At 39.5% G+C, this 20,443-nt stretch overlaps 1 protein-coding gene across 1 annotated transcript; it reads left to right on the forward strand.

The window, feature by feature from the left end:
• The first annotated feature begins 369 nt into the window (after positions 1–369).
• LOC131723074 (E3 ubiquitin/ISG15 ligase TRIM25-like) lies at positions 370–9,880 on the forward strand. The gene is made up of 5 exons (XM_059016409.1): positions 370–957; positions 4,669–4,822; positions 5,240–5,296; positions 6,061–6,126; positions 8,104–9,880. The coding sequence occupies exons 1-5, from the start codon at positions 370–372 to the stop codon at positions 8,667–8,669; spliced, it is 1,431 nt and encodes a 476-aa protein (XP_058872392.1). The 3' UTR covers positions 8,670–9,880.
• Positions 9,881–20,443: the final 10,563 nt, after the last annotated feature.

The following is a 20,443-nucleotide window of genomic DNA, read 5'->3' on the forward strand; positions in this document are numbered from 1 at the left end:
ATTATATTGTTCCCTAATCTTTGAAAGAGTATATCCCTGTTAACCCATTCCAACATTACTGCACTGCTGTAATGTTGGAATGTGTTAACAGGGATGTGTAACAAGTGCTGGTAGACTTTCCAGCTGAGATTCTGGTCTAGTGTCTTAAAACACACAGCAACTCCCAGTGTGGAATGCATGGCTTGTGTGCACTGAAACTAGTGAGCTGAGCAGGAGAGATCTCAGGAAATGACACATTTTGACACGTAACTCAGTTTCCGCTCAAGTTGTTTATCCAAACCTGCCCTCAGTCTAAAACCCCGCCTCTTAGGGCTTTAAACTTTCTGTTTGTTGTGAATTTGTCAGTCTCTCTGTTTCACGGCAACAGAAATGGCAGAAGTGAATATTCTGGTAGGAAAGGACCGGTTTAACTGTTCAGTGTGCCAGGAGATATTGAAGGACCCAGTCATTATTCCATGTGGACACAGTTACTGTATGGGGTGTATTAAGAACTGCTGGGATCAAATTGATCATGCAGGTGTCTACAGCTGCCCCCAGTGCAGAGAGACCTTTACCCCAAGGCCTGTTCTGTGCAGAAACACCATGCTGGCTGAAGTTGTGGAGGAATTAGAGAAGACAGGACTCAATCCTCCTCCTGCTCAAAGTTATGCTGGACCTGGAGATGTGCCATGTGATTTCTGCACTGGGAGAAAGTTCAGAGCTGTGAAATCCTGTTTGATGTGCCTGGCCTCTTACTGTGAAACACACATCAAGCCACACTATGAGGGGGCTGCTTTCAAGAGGCACAAGCTGATCAATGCAATTGGAAATCTGGAGCAGAAGCTTTGTGCTGAACACCAACGAGTTTTGGAGGTCTTTTATGAAACCGATCAGACGTGTATTTGCTTGATGTGTACAGACAAGGAGCACAAGAGCCATGATACAGTCTCAACTGAGACAGAAAGGAAAGGGAAACAGGTAAGCGTTTGAGCCATTTCTTTGTAGTTATCCTAGAAAATAAGAATCCTAGGGATATTTAACAATCTGTTTACAAGATTACACATTTCACATTAGATCAGATTTTAATTTTTTATTAAGAGTTATATAAAGAGCCATAGTTTTTAATTGCAATACCTAAAGTATAATAGATTAAGAAATTTGTAATGTATTTCAGGGTAAGAAGGATTTGTTCAGAAATGTTGTGGTACATTGTTTAATCACTATTATTTATATTCCTAGTATTATATCAGACTAGTTGTTTAAGATATTATAGTTTAATTGGTTAAACTGTGTAAAAGTAAAACAGTTATTGAAAATGTCCCTGTGGAAGGGTGGTGGGCAATTCACTGACACACACGGGAGACAGAAGTTGTATTTGAAAACACCGCACTGGTGCCCAGTTTTATTATTTTTGAAGTCTTTTCTTTTTAGCCCGCAGAGGGCGCTGTTGTCCATGGCCTGAGTACCGGCAATGGTAAACAGGACCACAGGAATACCAATACTGGTAAACAGTAAAACAAACTGGCACACTCTCAGGTGCTCGAAATAATAATGAACACACAAGGCGAAAGAAAAAAGGAAAATAAAACACAGTAATAAAACTACAAAACAAAAATGCTGCTTGCGCAGTGCCCCCACTGCCACTAAGCTGGTCAGAACGGGCCTCCGTCCTACGCTCAGGTATCCTATACACTGGGGTGGGAAGAGTTCCCTGTACAGCTACACACGTCCCATCGGGTACGTAATTATTGCGTTTATTTTTTTTTAATGCTTGCCTGTTCTTTGTTCATACTGACGTCTTCTGCCAGCGTCACTGGGTATCCTCTCTCCGGCCACCCGAATGCACAACCAAGCGCAGTTCTTATGGGTAGAGCAATCCCCCAAGGCCCACCTCTCAGCCACTCAGAGAGAGGGAAAGCCAACACACCCTCTTCCCCACCTCTCCGTGTCATCGCCATGAGTAACAGGCGGATCTTGTGAGACTGCTGCCCTCTTCCTGTAGCGCCACAGACACACCAGATAGTCAGTCCAGATCCCAAAAAAGAATATTTGATTTGTTTTGTAAATTCTCAGCTGCACCACATGCTAAATCATATTGTCACAAACATCGCTAAATAAGATGCTTCTTTGTTATTAAAAGAAAGTAGGCATAAATATATAGTTTGTCATATGAGGAGCCGTTTCAGACAAAAGTGTGTCAAGGCAGAGAGAGAGAGAGAGAGAGAGAGAGAGAGAGAGAGAGAGAGAGAGAGAGAGAGAGAGGGGGGGGGGGGGGATGAATTTAACTCATTTGTAATCATTTGTTGTTTTTTAGCCTATAAATAAATGTTTGGGATGCTCCATCACCCACAGAGTATACAGTCTTGCCAGATATTGTATATATTTTTTATTTAGTGGATAAGGTAAAACATTACTTTTTGGTTCTTGTTACACCTATATAAATACAAGATATAATTGATAGGAAAGAGTTTTATTTCAATTTTATCAAAATACTGTAACTTTGTTGTAATTGTTAATGTGAATAGTGATATTGCTTCTGGCTGGCTAGGTATCCATATTCACATTTTTTGAAATCATTCTCATCCACATATCGTACTTACTATGTGCTCTTAATTGACTTTACTCGTATAAATTTACTCGCACATATTTTTACTATAAGTTAACTGCTCTTAGTCGAATTCACTCTTAAATGTAATTATTTACTGTATTCATTATTTTGCTCTTATTTTAATTTGATCTTATTTTCAACTGATTTTACTGTAAACTGCTCTTGACTGTAATGTGATATTTTGTAATAATTGTAAGCCGCCCTGGATAAGGGCATCTGCTAATAAATAATAATAATAATAATAATAATAATAATAATAATAATAATAATAATAATAATAATAATAATCTGTTAAGATTACACTGCTGCATTGTCCTGCAATATTACAGATTTCTTAAGAGATAGCAGTGTACATACAGTGAAATAATAATGCTATATACCATGTTTGTTTGTTTTATGTTGTTAAATAAGCAGTTCTGATAAAACCGAGTAATGGGCAACAAACGAAACTTAGGAGCTGACTCATGTCACATGACTCGAGCCTTAGTTTTGGTTTGCTGTAGTTTCGCTTAGGAACGTCTGTTCAGGACATACAATACATCATTGGAAAGCTCTGTTTCTGTTCTTTCAAACAAACAGGTGCCTGAGATATTCACACAAGAAGATCGGGCCTGCCGATACACTATGACTGGGGTCCATACGGACCCCAAATCTAAAACAATTTCGGAAATTCAACCAGGCCACCTGGACTAGAATTAACCTTTGCATAGTGTAACAGGATGGGTGCCTGACAACTACCTAAAAGGAAACAAAATTCAAGTTACTAGATCCACATAATAACTGATACTAAAGCACTATGGGGTCCAAATGGAACCCAGGCTACCTTATGAGGGTTAAACATGCCTGTGTTAGGTGAGAGGGTATCACTCAATGCCCCATCAGAAATGTCACTGGTACATTGAAATCTGTAGTGTTTAATTAGTATTATTTATATTCCTAGTAAAGTGGGTATTGACAAGAGTGTGTGTGGCAACGTGGTTAACAGTGTGCAGGTGCAGGAATACAGCAGTGATCAATGAACAGACAGACAACGGTAATCAAGGTGCAATGTTATTTATTTTTATAATTATATTTTTATAATAAGTCTGATGACCAAACGGCAGTAAACAATAACAATGAGAAACAGGCACTACAGTGTTGTGTATTTAATCCACGGGTTGGTCCCGAAATAATAGTTCTGATCATATACAACCACACTTAACACAAAACACAAACTCAAGTCCACAGTGAGTGCTAAAGTACTTGTGGTGCAAATACAGTTATTCCTGAAACAATGTGCAGTGTAGTCTGGGTTTGTGCTGGCCGTCTAAATAACAACAAACAGTATATTTAATAAAACAAACACTCACGATAATAACACACGTCTTTCCTTCCAGTTCAGCTTAACCATAACAAGAAACAGATCACTTCGCTACACCCCCTTTTGTACCGTCAATCATGACCCCTTGGTTAACTAGTGACTTGGTTAACTAGTGACTTAAATAGTGCAACCGCTCCTGCAATCCGCGGCTGCCATGTGGGTTCCCTTCCGGGTTGATGATTTAGTGTATTGTAGCTCCGCCCCCTTTCTAGATGACCAACTTCCTTCTAACCCTGGGAATGAATTGTCTGGCCATCCAGTCCAGGCGCACTCTGTTCATTTTACACAGCACCCTCACCGGTCGGGAAAGAGATTTATCACCAAGAATCATTCTGTCTCTGTCACAGGGTGATATTATTATTATTATTATTATTATTATTATTATTATTATTATTATTATTATTATTATTTGCAAAATAAATGGAACAAACATAATTTACAAATATCCCCAAATATATAACACTGTTTTAGATCAGACTTAAGATATGAACTACAGTTCCTTAGTTTTATGTTTGTCTTAAGAAGATCCACACTGTTGTTGAGCTGATTGGAGCTAACAAGAAGCTTGCAATAAAGGACTCATAAAGAAACTGGAGCAGGAGATTGCTAAGCTAAGGAGGAGAACCAATTGAATGAATCCTTGGTTTTCCCCGGGAATGTTTTGGACCCCATTCTGTTTCACTGAAAACTCCTTTTCTCCACTTTCCTGTTGTAGAATTTCCAGTCTCTCTGTGCCCCTCCTGAAGCTGGAGACTTACCCAGCATTACTGTCAATACAGACATCTCTTTTGGGGCTGTGAGGAAAGCTGTATCTGAAATTAAAGACCATATTGAGGACTTCTGCAAGGGTGGATTAAGCAAAATAACCAAAACAGGTTGGTGTGAAATAGATTCCTTTGGTAGAGATTTCTCAAATAGAGCATGGCTTGAGGAAGGACAGGACTTGCAAGACATTAATAAAGAATTCTTGCAGATTGCTGGCTATATAAATATTGCAGATGTTTTATTTCAAATGTTTTCCCCAGGTTGAAACGCCCCACCTCATTTACAGTGACATCCCAAGTGATGATAGCAGTAAGGACATTACATGAGAAAACAACACAACAGCATTCAAACAGAGAGAAAGGGATTCAAACATTAAACAACACATTCATTCCATATAGGGTGCTAACTTATAGTCCTGCACTTTCTCATCAAAGAGTTATAGGAATTGGAGGTTGTGGTCATGTTTGTATTCCAAATCCTCTACAGTAAAATCTTTGGTTTTAAACAGTTTTCTGTATTTTATTTAGTGAATGAAATAGCAGTTTATACACTGGGGTCTAGGAGCAGTGACAGACGTTTAAAAGGTAAGTTTTTTTTTTCCAGTAAATCATTTTTTTTTCTAAAATTTAGTCGTTGCCAATCAGTTTTTATTATTTTCTCCCCAATTTGAAATGCCCAATTATTTTTAGCTCAGCTCACTGCTACCACCCCTGCACTGACTCGGGAGGGGCGAAGATGAACACACGTTGTCCTCCGAAGCGTGTGCCGTCAGCCGCCCGCTTCTTTACACTCTGCAGACTCACCGTGCAGCCGCCTCAGAGCTACAGCGTCAGACGACAACGCAGCTCTGGGCAGCTTACAGGCAAGCCCGCAGGCGCCCGGCCAGACTACAGGGGTTGCTGGTGCGCGGTGAGCCGAGGACACCCTGGCCGACCTAACCCTCCCTCCCCCCGGACGACACTCGGCCAATTGAGCGCCGCCCCCTCGGAGCTCCTGTCCACGGTCGGCTGTGGAATAGCCTGGACTCGAACCGGCGATGTCCAGGCTATAGAGCGCATCCTGCACTCTAGCAAGTGCTTTTACTGGATGCGCCACTCGGGAGCCCCTCCAGTAAATCATTTTATATACAATGACATTCTCCCTTTTTGGAAGAGTGGTTGGAGATGTATTAGATTAGTTCTTGTGTGAAAGATTCCTGATGAGGGTGGAATTAGCTGGGTGCTTTGCTACACTGATAAACTGAACAGATGCACTTTAGGAGCATGGCATATTGCTGTTTGGAGTCTTGTGTGAGTTGTATGTTAATCCACATATTGCAGTTCTATTTTCCTCTTTTTTTTCTACCCAGTGAATGAAGTTGCAGTTTACAGCATGCAGGCTCCAGAGCCAAGGAACAGAGCTGAGTTTATAAAATGTAAGTCTGTTTTAACTGATACATTTTATTGAAAGATGTATCACTCCATTCTGAAAAGATGTGACTATTTAAAGATACCAAAATATTTAGGGAGAGAAAAGTCTGAGTGGTGTGACAGAGAGAGGAAGAATTTGAACTGTAAATCTCCCTCCCGACCAGAAAGGGCGCTGAGTAAGGTTGGTGATATGCTTCCTCCTAGATGGGCAGTCTTGACGGTAGATGGAAACCGGAAGATGACCATGGGGGTGTAAGTAGTTGCACGTACCCGGAAGGACTCCATTGCAACCAGCTGTGTGGCGGCCCTCTATTGGAGAAACTATGGCGACGGGTTGATTGCAGGGAGGAGTTTTTGGGTACAAAGGGGGATCAGCTACATCAGTACTCGCCCTTGCGCTGAAAGCAGAAATACAGCCTGAGCTTGTGTTTTTGTTTTGTTATTGGTTTTGCTGGGAGCTGCAGCCATGGAACCAGCACCAAACCCTGGAGCATGTCCCTCACAGCACAGCACAGCACCGTACAGCACTACCCATGTACCACTATCCCCGGAGGACCAGAGCACCTTTTTGTCCACAGAGGATTGTGGTTGAGGAGTGTTTTGATTTGTTTAATCAGGACTGTACCCTGCCATGTCCCCCCCCCAATACCATTGCTGGTAGAGGGGTGGCTAATTATAAGTATTATTATTATATTATATTTAGATCAAAATACACATGGATATTTTGGGAGGATACTGTCTGGGCATTGCATTGTTTTACCACACCACTCACATCCTGTTCACAATTGTCAAGATGGACCCTGCAACCTTAACCACAATGATGGAGGCTCAGGCACTGAGTCTTGAGGAGATCTTGGCAGTGGTGATGGAGATGATGAACGCTATGTTCCTCGCTGCCAACCAGAGGGAACCGGTGAACCAGCAGCGGCTCCTCCAAAAGCAAAAGTGGTGAAAATGTTGCAGGAGGATGATCCTGAGTCCTACCACGCTTTAACCCAGAAACAGGCCATGGATTATGACCTGGTGAAGAAAGCCATACTCCAGCGACTGGATCTCACAGAGGAGATGCACCGCTGCCGGTTCCGGGAGTACCAACGCCCTGAAGGTCAACCACGAGTAATGGCCCAGCAGTTGGTGGACCAGGTGACCCGGTGGCTCTGCCCTGGCAAACATATGGCTGAAGAGATGAACAAGATCATCACCATCGAGCAGTTCGTACAGTTGCTGGGGCCAGAGACCAGTAATTGGGTCAGCTGACACCGGCCCACCACGCTGGATGCAGCGGTCAGATTGGCCGAGGGGTACAAGGATTCCATGACCACACTGCTGCCCACCTGGGAAAACACAGTCTTAGGCTGTATTTCTGCTTTCAGGGAGTACTGACATAGCTGCTTCCCCTTTGTACCCCAAAACTCCTCCCTGCAATCAACCCATTGCCATGGTTTATCCAATAGAGTGCTGCCCTGCAGCTAATTGCAATATAGTCCTTCCAGGTACGCACAACTACGCGCTCACACTAATATGGTCACCTTCCGGTTTCCACCTACCGTCAAGGCTGCCCATCTAGCAGGAAGCATACCACCAACCTTACACGGCGCCCTTTCTGGTTGGGAGGGAGATTTACAGTTCATCCTCTCTCTGTCACAGTGGGTAAAATGGCAACAAATGCCACACTCATAGTTATTCTGTATGTATTCATCTACCCCAATACTTGTTGGAGGGGAGTGTATAATATTTTAAAATGAATAGCACTAATACTTTGAGCATTGATTGGCAGCTGCAAAATTAATTCACACAAACTTACCCAAAATAATACAAATTACTCCCATTTGTACCTTTGTACCGCAATGCCTCTTCTGTTTTCAAGTTGTAGCCTTATGTTAGACACAGCCATTATACAAAGAGCCTGCTGTTATGTCTTTTTTCTCAGTGATTTATTTTCAAATTGTCTCTCCTCTAACCGTCATCTTCTCTTCAATCAGATTCCTGTCAGCTTACACTGGACCCCAACACAGCGTATAGAAAGCTCTGTCTGTCTGAAGGGAACAGAAAGGTGGAATGCAGGAGCGAGACCCAGTCATATCCTGATCACCCAGAGAGGTTTGACAGCTGGGCCCAAGTACTTTGCAGAGAGGGTTTGTCTGGGACACGCTGTTACTGGGAGATTGAGTGGAGTGGGAGAGGGGCTAATATAGGAGTCACATATAAAGGAATCAGCAGGGAAGGAAGGGGTCATTCCTGTGCTCTTGGACGTAATGACAAGTCCTGGAGTTTGTTCTGCTCAGGTTCCAGTTACACTGCTTGGCACAATAACAATCACACTATAATCACTGACCCACGCTCCCCCAGAATAGGAGTGTATCTGGACTTTAATGCCGGCATTCTGTCATTTTATGGAGTCTCTGACACAATGACCCTCCTGCACAGATTCCAAACCACATTCACTGAGCCGCTCTATCCTGGGCTTGGACTTTATTGGGGTTATGATTTCCCTGGGTTTAGGGTTTGGAGTTATGATTCCACTGTAACAATCTGCCAGCTGAACTAGACTGTTTTGTGTTTTAAGAAAAACCTTTGTATTGAACTCCCTGTCTGTCCTCTCCACTCCTCGGGTGAAGGAATGTTCAATCTGACACAATTTTGTAGGAAAGTTAGGGGGTAAAATGGCAGCACTCTGTCAGGTTAGTGTTTTTGTAATTGTAAACACTCACAAATGGACTGGTGTTTCAACATAAAATGCTTAGTATGTCCAGAGTATTTATTGATTACAAATACATAAATAGCAGCAAGTGGCAGACTTAGCTGGCATCTACACAGTGCTAGAATTTCCACAGCAAGGACTGATAAGTATCTCTTAAGGTGAGAGTAGCTCACTAAATAATTCCACTATATATATATATATATACAGTATATATATAATTACTATATTGCACTTCCATTGGCTACATAGGTCTCAAATGTGCAGGTCTGAAAAGCATGAGCTCTGGTGCTACTTGAGGTTAAAGAAAGTGCTCAGTTTCTATGACTTATTCTCAGGGTGCATGTTTACTAGAGCAGGTGTTTCTTTCAACACTGCACATTTGAGACCTATATAACGAATGAAAGTTCACAGCAGCTGAGATTCATGGGATTATTTTGTCAGCTCCAATCCCTATCAATGTAAGGTCGTGTAAATAGCAGCTCACAATACTTGTCATGTCAAAGGCATGTCAGTATAGTTTCCAGCAGATTCCTGTATACAGTAGAATCCTGTTAGCTGAATAGCGTTTGAACTTGATGCTGAAGTTTATGGTAACACTTTATATGAAAGTGTCTTTTTCAAATAGCTTATTAACACATTATAGATGCTTACAATATGAGTTGTATGGTCTTTATAATGCATTATAGAACAAGTAATACAGGGCAGTAACAGCATTTACTAATGTGTTATAAATACTTAATAGATGATAGAAGAAATCTGTAATAAAATATAAAACTGTATATTAGCTGTAACAAATCAGGACAAATCACATTAAACACAAATGATTTTCACTTCGTTATATGGGTCATTTATTTTGCATTTGGGGCAGCAGTGTGGAGTAGTGGTTAGGACTCTACTCCACACTGCTACTCCACTCTGGACTCTTGACCAGAGGGCTGTGGGTTCAATCCCAGGTGGGGGACACTGCTGCTGTACCCTTGAGCAAGGTACTTTACCTAGATTGCTCCAGTAAAAACCCAACTGTATAAATGGGTAATTGTATGTAAAAATAATGTGTAAAAAATAATGTAATTGTATGTAAAAATGATATCTTGTATCAATTGCAAGTCGCCCTGGTGAAGGGTGTCTGCTAATAAATAAATAAATACATTTTAAATTAATCTGCTTATTGAAAAAGGTTTTTCACTATTTGTGCAAAAAAATACACGCCTGTCATAGCAGTGTCAATATGGTGTAGGGCCTCCATGGGCAGCCAGCACGGCTCTGATTGGACGTGGCAGGTAGCGATTCTGCAAGGTGCTTTTTAAATTGTGCTGGAGGGATACGGGACCATTCCTCAATGATTACCAGCCTCTGATTCCTTCAGGTTATGTTATATTGGGGGTGGAAATCTGCAGTCAAATCAGAATGGCCCGTACATAGAGAGAGTCTCATCTCTTTTGAGACTTCCTTATGAAAAAGTTTTGGTAGTAATCCGTGCCTTCTGAAAACAGAAACACCTGCCAACCAAGCATCTCTTATCAAAGTCTGTCAGATTTGTCTTCCTCTGGTCCCATTGTTTCTGAAACAGACTTGTGTCAGGCATCTTTTACACATCACACAATACATGTCAGGGATACCATTTCATTCAGTCATGTGGATGTTACAAAAGTGTATGCTGCATGTAGCAGGTTTTCCTATGTTTTTGTTCCATTTTTTGTAACCATTGAAGAAATCCAGAACTGAAAGTCAGAACTGGAGGGGTTAAAATACCTCCAACACGGAGGCATTATTGCCCCCTGCTGGGAGAAACAAAGAACTGCAGTTTAGTCTCCTCAATACAAGGGTGGTTGGATATCGGCTTCCCTTTAATCAAGGTGTTTTTTAGAGCATTTTACAGCACTGAGGAATCCCCCTGCATTGCTGTTCAGATCAGTAACGACCCTGATAGCTCTAATGTTACCAGTCGTAAACGCTGTGATAATAAGGACCTGTGTATCCTCACCATTTCAAATATAATATATAACACATGACGTGTGAGAGGAGGAGATTGCGTGATTGTGTGTTGGATTTGAATCAGACTTTTTATACCTTTTTACACCAAGGCCAGCCAGGATGACAGTGATTGGTCCTGGCAGGTTAAGAGTCTGCAAGGTGTTTAAATTGTTCTGGAGGGATACATGATCATCCTTCAGTGATTCCCCCCAGCCTCTAATTCCTTCATGGAACTTGTATGTTATTGCATTGGAGTGGAAGTCTGTTCTCCAGAATGAGCCACACATAGAGAGAGTCCTATCACTGTGGAGACTGTTGTTCCTTGTGAATGAAACATCAGGATTGTGTGCAGTCTTGGATACCTCAGTGAAGCGAGCACTTCCTACTGTCAGTCCTCTCTCAAAGTCACTGCAATAGGATCTGATGTGCTGTTCTACCATTGGAACTGAAACTGACTAGCAACAGGGAGATGCAGCTTCTATACATCCCAGAATCCATGCCAGGGATCTGGAGATCAACTGAAGCAGCCACTGCGGGTCTGCCTGGTTCTCATATCGCAGGGGTCTAGCATCAGTAAGTGTTCATAGGTCTGTGCTGTTCTGTTGTGTCTGTCATTGCTGGGAAAGTGAATGTTCTGACTTCATTGTGATGTCACTATGAAAACTGACACCCAAGCTAAAGTTCATTCTTATGGTAAACCAATTGCAAAAAATAAGTCAAACCTTTTGTGAAGGAGGGCTGCAGAGCAAACTCAGACTTCACCACTTGAGTATAGTGATAGTGCTGCTTGAATCACTATACCTTTTCTACACTCCACAATATTAGAAGAACAAATCTGAAGCAAACTACAGCATAATTTCATTAACTCTGCCAGCTAATGCAAGTGAATAGGATCTGGTCGCTGCTCTATGTCTTTTGAGATGTGAAAGCCCAAAGCTGAACCGTCAGTCCGTTCCAGATATATCTGTATGTGTGATGAAGGACCAAAGAGCTTCACAGCTTATCATTTCAAAGCCTTTCATCAATGATGAAGAACACATGACATGTCCCTGCAGATATACTGAGAGTCCCCTATTTCTCTCCAGTAGAAAGGAAAGATCTCTTCTGACTCACTCCAGGACTGCACATGGAAACCCATCACGTGTTCTGTATATAGGACTGGGTTCTTGGAAGGGGGTGCGATTGTTTGTGTGGCCAGTGTCCCATCCGCATTTAGAGTCTCTACTGGGAATGGGCCTATCCCATTAGGAGTAAGATTTAGTCTTGAAGGAGTGCTGGGACAGAGGGTGCCATTCTCAAACTCCAGTCCCACTCTCTCCTCTCCGCCCCTCTCACACTGGTTCAGCAGTCTCTGCTCAGCCTGCTTGTCTAAACCTGGCCTCAGTCCAAAGCCCCGCCTCTTAGATTTTTATATAACTCCTGGAATTCAGAAACACAGGTAAGTTTCGTTTCTTGTGAAACCTGTCCCTGTCTCTGTATCATTTCAACAGAAACAGCAGAAGCACATATTGTGATTCCAGCCCAGGATCACACTTCATGGTGAATCGAGGGTATTGACACAACTATTCCAATGACTGGAGTTCCATTCTTTTTATATTCCTGTACAGAACTAGACACTCTAACACAGCAGTCAAACACATTGTTGATAGTGTGATAAATCAGGAGAAATGGACAGTCTAAACAAGAAAACAAGCTTGTTCTTGTTATTCCACTTGTATACATATAAACAGAGCACCATTAAAGTACACAAGACAATGAATATTTACATGGCAACCAACTAGCCTAACAAGTACATATGCTATTCAAAACGACATCAATTTTGTAGAATCCCCATCCAAAAACAATTGAGAACTGAAGAGGGAGCATTTCTGACCATTTTACTCACTTCAGTACCATCTTCAAATACATGCTAAAGATGGTCAGATTGTCATTATAATTTTTTTTTTTATATTATTAATATTACATTTCTGACCTTTAGTATCCTAGTACGTGTGTGCTGAATGATTCAATGTGATTTTTGCTTAGATCTTTATTTGTCAAGATGATTAACGATTCCAGCAAGAAATGACTCTGAAAACTCTTGTCCAGGCTGAATTTGGGGAAATGTGGGGAAGCATATTGGCGGTGCGCTGGGCATTGGAGTCCACAGGGTAAGTATTGTGCACTGCAGCCCGTGCAACAGTCATACGCTTCCCCACAATCAGCCTCCAGGAGTCTTTTCAGAAGCAATGTTTTGCTGGAATAGTTAGTAAGCATGGTGAATAAAATCTAATCAGAAACAGCCATAGAAAATCCTCATCAGGTAAGAAATTTAAATAACATGATGACGTTTAAACCTTTAACGTCAGTGTGGCCCCCATGAGTGCTCATTAACATCTATCTATCAGGAGAGTTTTCAAAATGAACAATTGTATTTGTTTATCAAAACACATCAGTATTGCTGATTGAAATTAATTCTACTTTAAATATTTGATGAAGGGGGTCAGGAGGTGGGGTCCTATTACCTGTAACACAGTAAGGAAGGAAGTGAACAGGGAGAGGAAACCTGTGTAGGGGCTGCAGAATCAATGGGCTTCACCTGAGTCAAAGAGAGTGGAAATAAAGAAGTGTGGAAAACAAAACGAGCAACAGCAAAACAAGAAGGGACTTGAGAGAACGATGTTCTGCTGATGAGAGGGAAGACATTGTCTGAAAGCCTTGACACCTGTACAATAGTTCTGTAAACATTTTTTTTTTTATTTGCACTGCTGTCCATTACTGGTTAATGTTAATGTTATTTTATAAATATAATTATTATTATTTTGCATTTTGTAACTGTTTTTGTTTTCTAATTAATGTTTATTGTTTCTCTCAAAAGTCTGCTTTGCAAATAAAACATGAAAGCAGAGCTTCATTAAAAAAAATATACAACATTAACCTTGTGTCTCTGGGTGTCTGTTCTGTATAAAATAGTTGAATCACTCATAAAATCAGCACTATATTAAATATGTACAGTATGTCAGTAGCCTACATACCCTCTGTGATAATATGCCAATTGATTGATCAAAGTTGAATAATTAGCCTTGTGTTTAAGGGTTAAATCATGTTGGGCCACTTTTTTCTCTGTGAATATCCAACGAGGGGCATCCCCTCTACAAGTGCCTTGTTTATTTAACCTGGCAAAACATGGATTTGAGGGTCAAAACAGCTGGCAAACGTGACACATATGCCAACGAGCATAGACAGTATAAATGAGAATCAACAAGTAGCTTTGTATTTCAGGGGTAAATATCCTTGGGCAACTTATTTCTCAGTACATATTCTAAATGAATATATAAACTGTAATTACAATTGCCATGTATTTGTGTTCTTACCTGTTGAATCTTATTGCATATTTGTGAAAAATATTACCAAAAAGAAGAAAAACATTTAGGCCTCCTGTGTAAACCAGTGTGCAATCACATTTATTATATATATATATATATATATATATATATATATATATATATATATATATATATATATATATATATATATATATATATATATATACACTGTATATATATATATATATATATATATATATATATATATATATATATATATATATATATATATATATATATAACTAGAAGGTCACTGGATCAAATCCCACCTCTGCCACTGAATGAGTCACTTAACCACCTTGTGCTCCATCCTCTGGATGAGATGTTAAATCAATGTCCTATTGGAAGCGATCAGACATGCGTCACATGCGTTTAACCGTCACTGAAGTCCAAATTTTATAGGGTCAGATATGTGAGTGCTGACTGTAGTAGGGTGTGTTTTAATTTCAATAACATTTTGTGTTACTTCTCAACCTTCCATTTTAGAGCTCACACTCTACTTGTCAGAATAAAAACTACAAATATTAATCCATAAATAACTCTGGTTGGTTTAAGTGTAGTTTTACTTTACTATATAAAATAATATAAAACAAAAGAAAACTTTTCGAAAGTATAGAGATAATAATAAGAAAAGTATTCTTCACAGCTGCCAATTCTGAGGTGACTTTCTTGTAGTTTGCTTGATCTCTGCCAACTATTTTTCCAAAAAACCTGCCCATTTCCTGAAAAACCTCCCAGTGCACAGTAATAACAAAACTTACATTTCTGGGAAATGGTAGATTCTAAAATAAATCCAAACAAAGTGCACAGTAATAACGAAACTTAACTTGAAGGGCCTGCATTGCACATGTAAAGTTACCCACCAGTTTACCAGCGCACTTGATCTGAAACTTGAGTTTATTTTTGCCACACTGCAAATGTCATGATACACACCTCTGTATCACTTCCAACATTTATTATTTACTGATGTTTGCCCTAAGGCTCTGGACATTGTAAAAACAATAAACAGCCTTGCATTGTATCCGTTCTGCACTGCACACACCTGTAACCATTCACCACTTACCATTATAATGTAAGGGAACAGCAATAACACAACTTACATTTCTGGAATATAAATCGAAACTTAAAGTGCACAGTAATAATGAAACTTAAGGAAGCCACATTTCTTGATAGTGGTGGAGTTTAAATAAAAGATCACAAATGAAACCTGAAGGGCCTGCATTGCACCTGTAAAGTTACCCATAATTTTGCCATGTTCTCTTGATCTGAAACTTGAGTTTATTTTTGCAACACAGAAAATCTCATGCATAATATATTTGTACCTTTCCCTGCTGTTGCTCCTATCAAAGCATCTATTAGAACATACAAATTTGAGAAATTTTGGTAACAAGAATTCGATTATTTTGTCTCAGTCCTGGCTCCTGTTAGTGCTGCTAATGAAAGTCATACAGAGGGCTAATTCACTAGACTCTCATCCTGCCTTTTAGATTCCTCTGGAGGCCTTGGTTCCAATCTGGTGGGCTAGGTGGCACAGACAGACAGTGGACTAATTCACTAGCTTCCCTGCCTTTTGTGTTCTGTTTGTTGGAATTATTTAATAAACACAAGCCCGTTGTTAAATAAACATTAAAAGACTGTATGGTCACTTTCTGAGTCAAAATCAGGGCTAGAAATTAATTTGTCTGGTTTGTATTGTTATGCAACCTGTTGACATTTTCTGCAGTTGTTTACTGTATCACCATGTGGTGAAATTGGTTATGTTGAGTGTTATAACTAGAGATTCAATCATTTATATTAAATTGTTTACCATAGGGTAACACAGTTTTTTTTTTTTTTTTTTTTTTAAATGATCAATTTTGTTTTTGAGAAAAATAATACATCAAAATGTAACAAAAGAACATTCCCATTCTCCCCTAGGAAACATCATTTATATAAAAAAATATTTAAGGGTAGAAAATCAAATTTAAAAATCTATTTTTCTCCACAACTTTCTAGTGGTTCGTTTTTGCAAGGGTGTAGAAATAAAATAAAATACAATTTGGTTAAGTCTCCTGTCTGAAATACATTTTTATAGCACTTTAAAGACAATGCGGTAAAAACCGTCATACAGTACTTAGCTTTTCCTTCTGTAAAGTGTTTAAACAACTGAATGAACCACTCTATGGTCCTAGCCTGCCCCAAAGAGTGAGTGGATTCAAATTAATTAAGTTATGTTTCTTTATGTTATTATGTTACAGAATTTGGGATTATGCTTATTGGAAAGCCAGTGGCATGCCTGGTTACTATTGCTAAATCACACTTTAGGAACAATCTAATGCAGGGGAATTCATTCTCATTATTATCTAAACTGACAATCATAGACAAGAGTCTAACTTGAATGCCCAGTTTGCAGTGAGTTGGTTTCTATTTACCACTTGCATTTTTCTATAATTACATGCATCAGCCTATAAATACTAAAGCTGCCCATACTCCAGCACTCTGCTTCATACAGACCTGGAGAGCTAACAAGAGAACAGCTACAGCTACAGCAACGACAATGGGTGACAACAGTGAGTCTCAATAGATATTTATACAATCTATATATATATATATATATATATATATATATATATATATATATATATATATATATATATATATATATATATATGTACTATTTATACAGCAATTTATACAGCAACAATATTATTTGGGATATAGCTAGCAGAAGAGGGTGGTCATACTTAACTAACATACTTTTTGGCAATGCTTTTGAAATCATTTATCCTTATTTTCAAAAAGCCTTGACAAAGTCTCACATGAAAGACTAATAAGTAAATTAAAATCAGCAGGAACACAGGGGATGACATGTAATTGGATACAGAACTGGTTAAAAAACAGAAAGCAGAACAATTGTTAGAGGTGTAAAATCGGATTGGGAGATGTACTTAGTGGGGTACAGCAAGGGTCTGTACTTGGACCCTTACATTCCATTATTTACAGACGTGCTCAAATTTGTTGGAACCCCTCCACAAAAAACGAAGAATGCACAATTTTCTCTGAAATAACTTGAAACTGACAAAAGTAATTGGCATCCACCATTGTTTATTCCATATTTAATAGAAATCAGACTTTGCTTTTGATTTTTTATTCAACATAATATTGTAAATAATAAAACAAATGAAAATGGCATGAACAAAAATGATGGGACCGCTAACCTAATATTTTGTTGCACAACCTTTAGAGGCAATCACTGCAATCAAACGTTTTCTGTAGCTCTCAATGAGACTTCTGCACCTGTTAACAGGTAGTTTGGCCCACTCTTCCTGAGCAAACTGCTCCAGCTGTCTCAGGTTTGATGGGTGCCTTCTCCAGACTGCAAGTTTCAGCTCTTTCCATAGATGTTCGATAGGATTCAGATCAGGACTCATAGAAGGCCACTTCAGAATAGTCCAATGTTTTGATCTTATCCATTCTTGGGTGCTTTTAGCTGTGTGTTTTGGGTCATTATCCTGTTGGAGGACCCATGACCTGCGACTGAGACAGAGCTTTCTGACATTGGGCAGTACGTTTCACTCCAGAATGCCTTGATAGTCTTGAGATTTCATTGTGCCCTGCACAGATTCAAGGCACCCTGTGCCAGGCCGCGCCCAGGGAGGTTGGCTACAGTTCCATGGACCTTAAACTTCTTAATAATATTTGCAACTGTTGTCACAGGAACATCAAGCTGCTTGGAGATGGTCTTGTAGCCTTTACCTTTACCATGCTTGTCTATTATTTTCTTTCTGAATTCCTCAGACAACTCTCTCCTTTGCTTTCTCTGGTCCATGTTCAGTGTGGTGCACACAATGATACCAAACAGCACAGTGACTACTTTTCTCCATTTAAATAGGCTGAATGACTGATTACAAGATTGGAGACATGTGTGATACTAATTAAAGAAACTAATTAGTTTGAAATATCACTATAATCCAATTATTTATTATCTTTTCTAAGGGGTACCAACAAATGTGTCCAGGCCATTTTAGAATATCTTTGTAGAATAAGCAATAATTCATCTCTTTTCACAGCTTCTTTGCTTTATTCTATGACATACCAAAGGCATGCAAGTATACATGATAAAATAGCTTTTAATTTCATCACTTTTCAGGAGGAATGAAGCATTATTTCAATGAGCTGTAAGGGTACCAACAAATTTGAGCACGTCTTTATATAAAAGACTTTAACTAAGATACACATTACAAGATTGTCAAATTTGCAGATGATACCAAACTTGGGGGAGTAGTGGACTCTAATTCAGGGGGATTTGGACCATCAGTGTAATTGGGCAAACTGTAGTGTGTAAGATGGTGTGATAAGTAAGATATTTTGATTCAAGCTTAATATGCTTAACAGATTCTTCAGTGACGCATGTAGTATATCTCTAGCTATCAAGTAGAGAGGTGGAAAATAGCAAGTTCGAATCCCTGCCGTTTCCATTTTTAAAGAAATTGTGTACTCTATATCCCTTTATACACTTATAATAGATCAGAGGATTTTTTTACCATTAATGTTCATAAAGAGCTCTGTTTGTACATACTTAATGCTTTTTTGTTTGTTGTTAATTTGAAAAAAAAATGTAAATGTTTATGAAATATAAATAAAAAATTAGCATCTTGATTTTAAAAAAAAAGAATGTTCCTTTCAGCTTGACTGAAACACCACACTATGAGCACTGTTGACAAAAGGTACGTATTGGGTGAAAAAATAATAGTTTCCTTCCTGTCAGCTACTGCTAAACACCGTTCATGGGTCACATGACCTAGTGGTTCAATGAACCACATGAACCTTTGCTTTGTAACACTGTTTGCTTCAATTGGTTCATGTGGGGTCCAATCAGCTAAGACTTCAGTCCCGTCACTAGTAAAAAGCACTTTTTTACATTGAGTTATGCATGGAATAGCCTACCAGGTGACACAGTAGGATCTAAAACACTGAGCACATTAACAAAAGGCTAGATTCTGTGCTTTTAGACACCCAGTAGGGTGTGCTCAAAAGCGATGAGCCTTAATTGGCCGAATGGCTTTTTCTCGTTCTCAAACTTTTCTTATGTTCTTAACTCAGTCTGATCAAATTATGCAGGTTTTTATTTATTTGTTTAAAAGGCCACCAGTCACTTCATCTGAGACATGCTGCCTGCTGTGTTTGATTCGGGGAAAGGTAGCTGGGATTTGACAGCTGCAAATTCCTAACCAGAAGGTAGAGCATCTCACTGTTAAGGAAGACATTGACACACCCTCAAGGTTGATAAGCCAGGATTAACGCTTTTACATACCCAAGTCTGTCTGTGTCTGTGCTGCTTCTTCCGGGTCTGACGTCACCACAAAGCCATCTCTCACAGGGAGGCAAAACCGGCAGGGAGTGTTTTTCCTCATTGCTTTGCAGACACCTGCAGGGCTGGCCTTTGTCCTCCAGTGGCCAGTATCTCCCTGATAGCCGCTCTCGAGTTCCTGGGTGTAGAAGAGGAAGCTGACTTTCTTTTCTGATTGCTGTTTGGAGTCTTGTGTGTGTTGTGTATTAATTCACATGTTTTAATTCTATTTTTCTCTCTTTTTTCTACCCAGTGAATGAAGTTGAAATTTACAATCTGCAGGCTTCAGAGCGAAGGAACAAACTTGAGCTTTTACCATGTAAGTCTATTTTCACTGTAACATTTGGTTCATTATTATTATTATTATTATTATTATTATTTTTATTTATTTATTTATTTATTTTTAGCAGACGCCCTTATCCAGGGGCGACTTACAATTGTTACAAGATATCACATTATTTTTACATACAATTACCCATTGTAATTACAGTTGAGTTTTTACTGGAGCAATCTAGGTAAAGTACCTTTCTCAACGGTACAGCAGCAGTGTCCCCCACCTGGGATTGAACCCATGACCCTCCGGTCAAGAGTCCAGAGCCCTAACCACTAATCCATACTGTTGCTTCATCTTACAGGATCAGATATGACAGGCTATGTATTAATAGAGGGTATTGTATCTTACAGGATCAGATATGACAGGCTCTGTAGTAATATGATGTGTTCTACTGTAATTATTTTTTTTTATAAAAATATTATAGCATTATTTATGCAAAGCCACCAACAGGATACATTTTCAATAGGGCAAGCATAAGAAAGATTCATAAATAAGAGGGGAGAGTAAGACTGCTGTTTGAATAGGGATGTATGGAGAAGGGTGGAGGGAACAGGGATTGATGATGCAGGGAGGAGGGAGTGATGTGAGGATGGAGCAGACAATGACTGCTGTATATTTG

The sequence above is a fragment of the Acipenser ruthenus genome, chromosome 53 (genome assembly GCF_902713425.1).
Source record: "Acipenser ruthenus chromosome 53, fAciRut3.2 maternal haplotype, whole genome shotgun sequence".
Taxonomy (NCBI): Eukaryota; Metazoa; Chordata; class Actinopteri; order Acipenseriformes; family Acipenseridae; genus Acipenser; species Acipenser ruthenus.

Excerpts from the sequence above, each read along its gene's own strand:
- LOC131723074 (XM_059016409.1), top strand. The coding sequence starts at position 370 with ATGGCAGAAGTGAATATTCTGGTAGGAAAGGACCGGTTTAACTGTTCA. Across the intron at positions 958-4,668 it reads CAGAAAGGAAAGGGAAACAG|CAGTCTCTCTGTGCCCCTCC; the intron begins GTAAGCGTTTGA and ends TTGTAGAATTTC. Across the intron at positions 4,823-5,239 it reads AAGCAAAATAACCAAAACAG|TGAATGAAATAGCAGTTTAT; the intron begins GTTGGTGTGAAA and ends TATTTTATTTAG.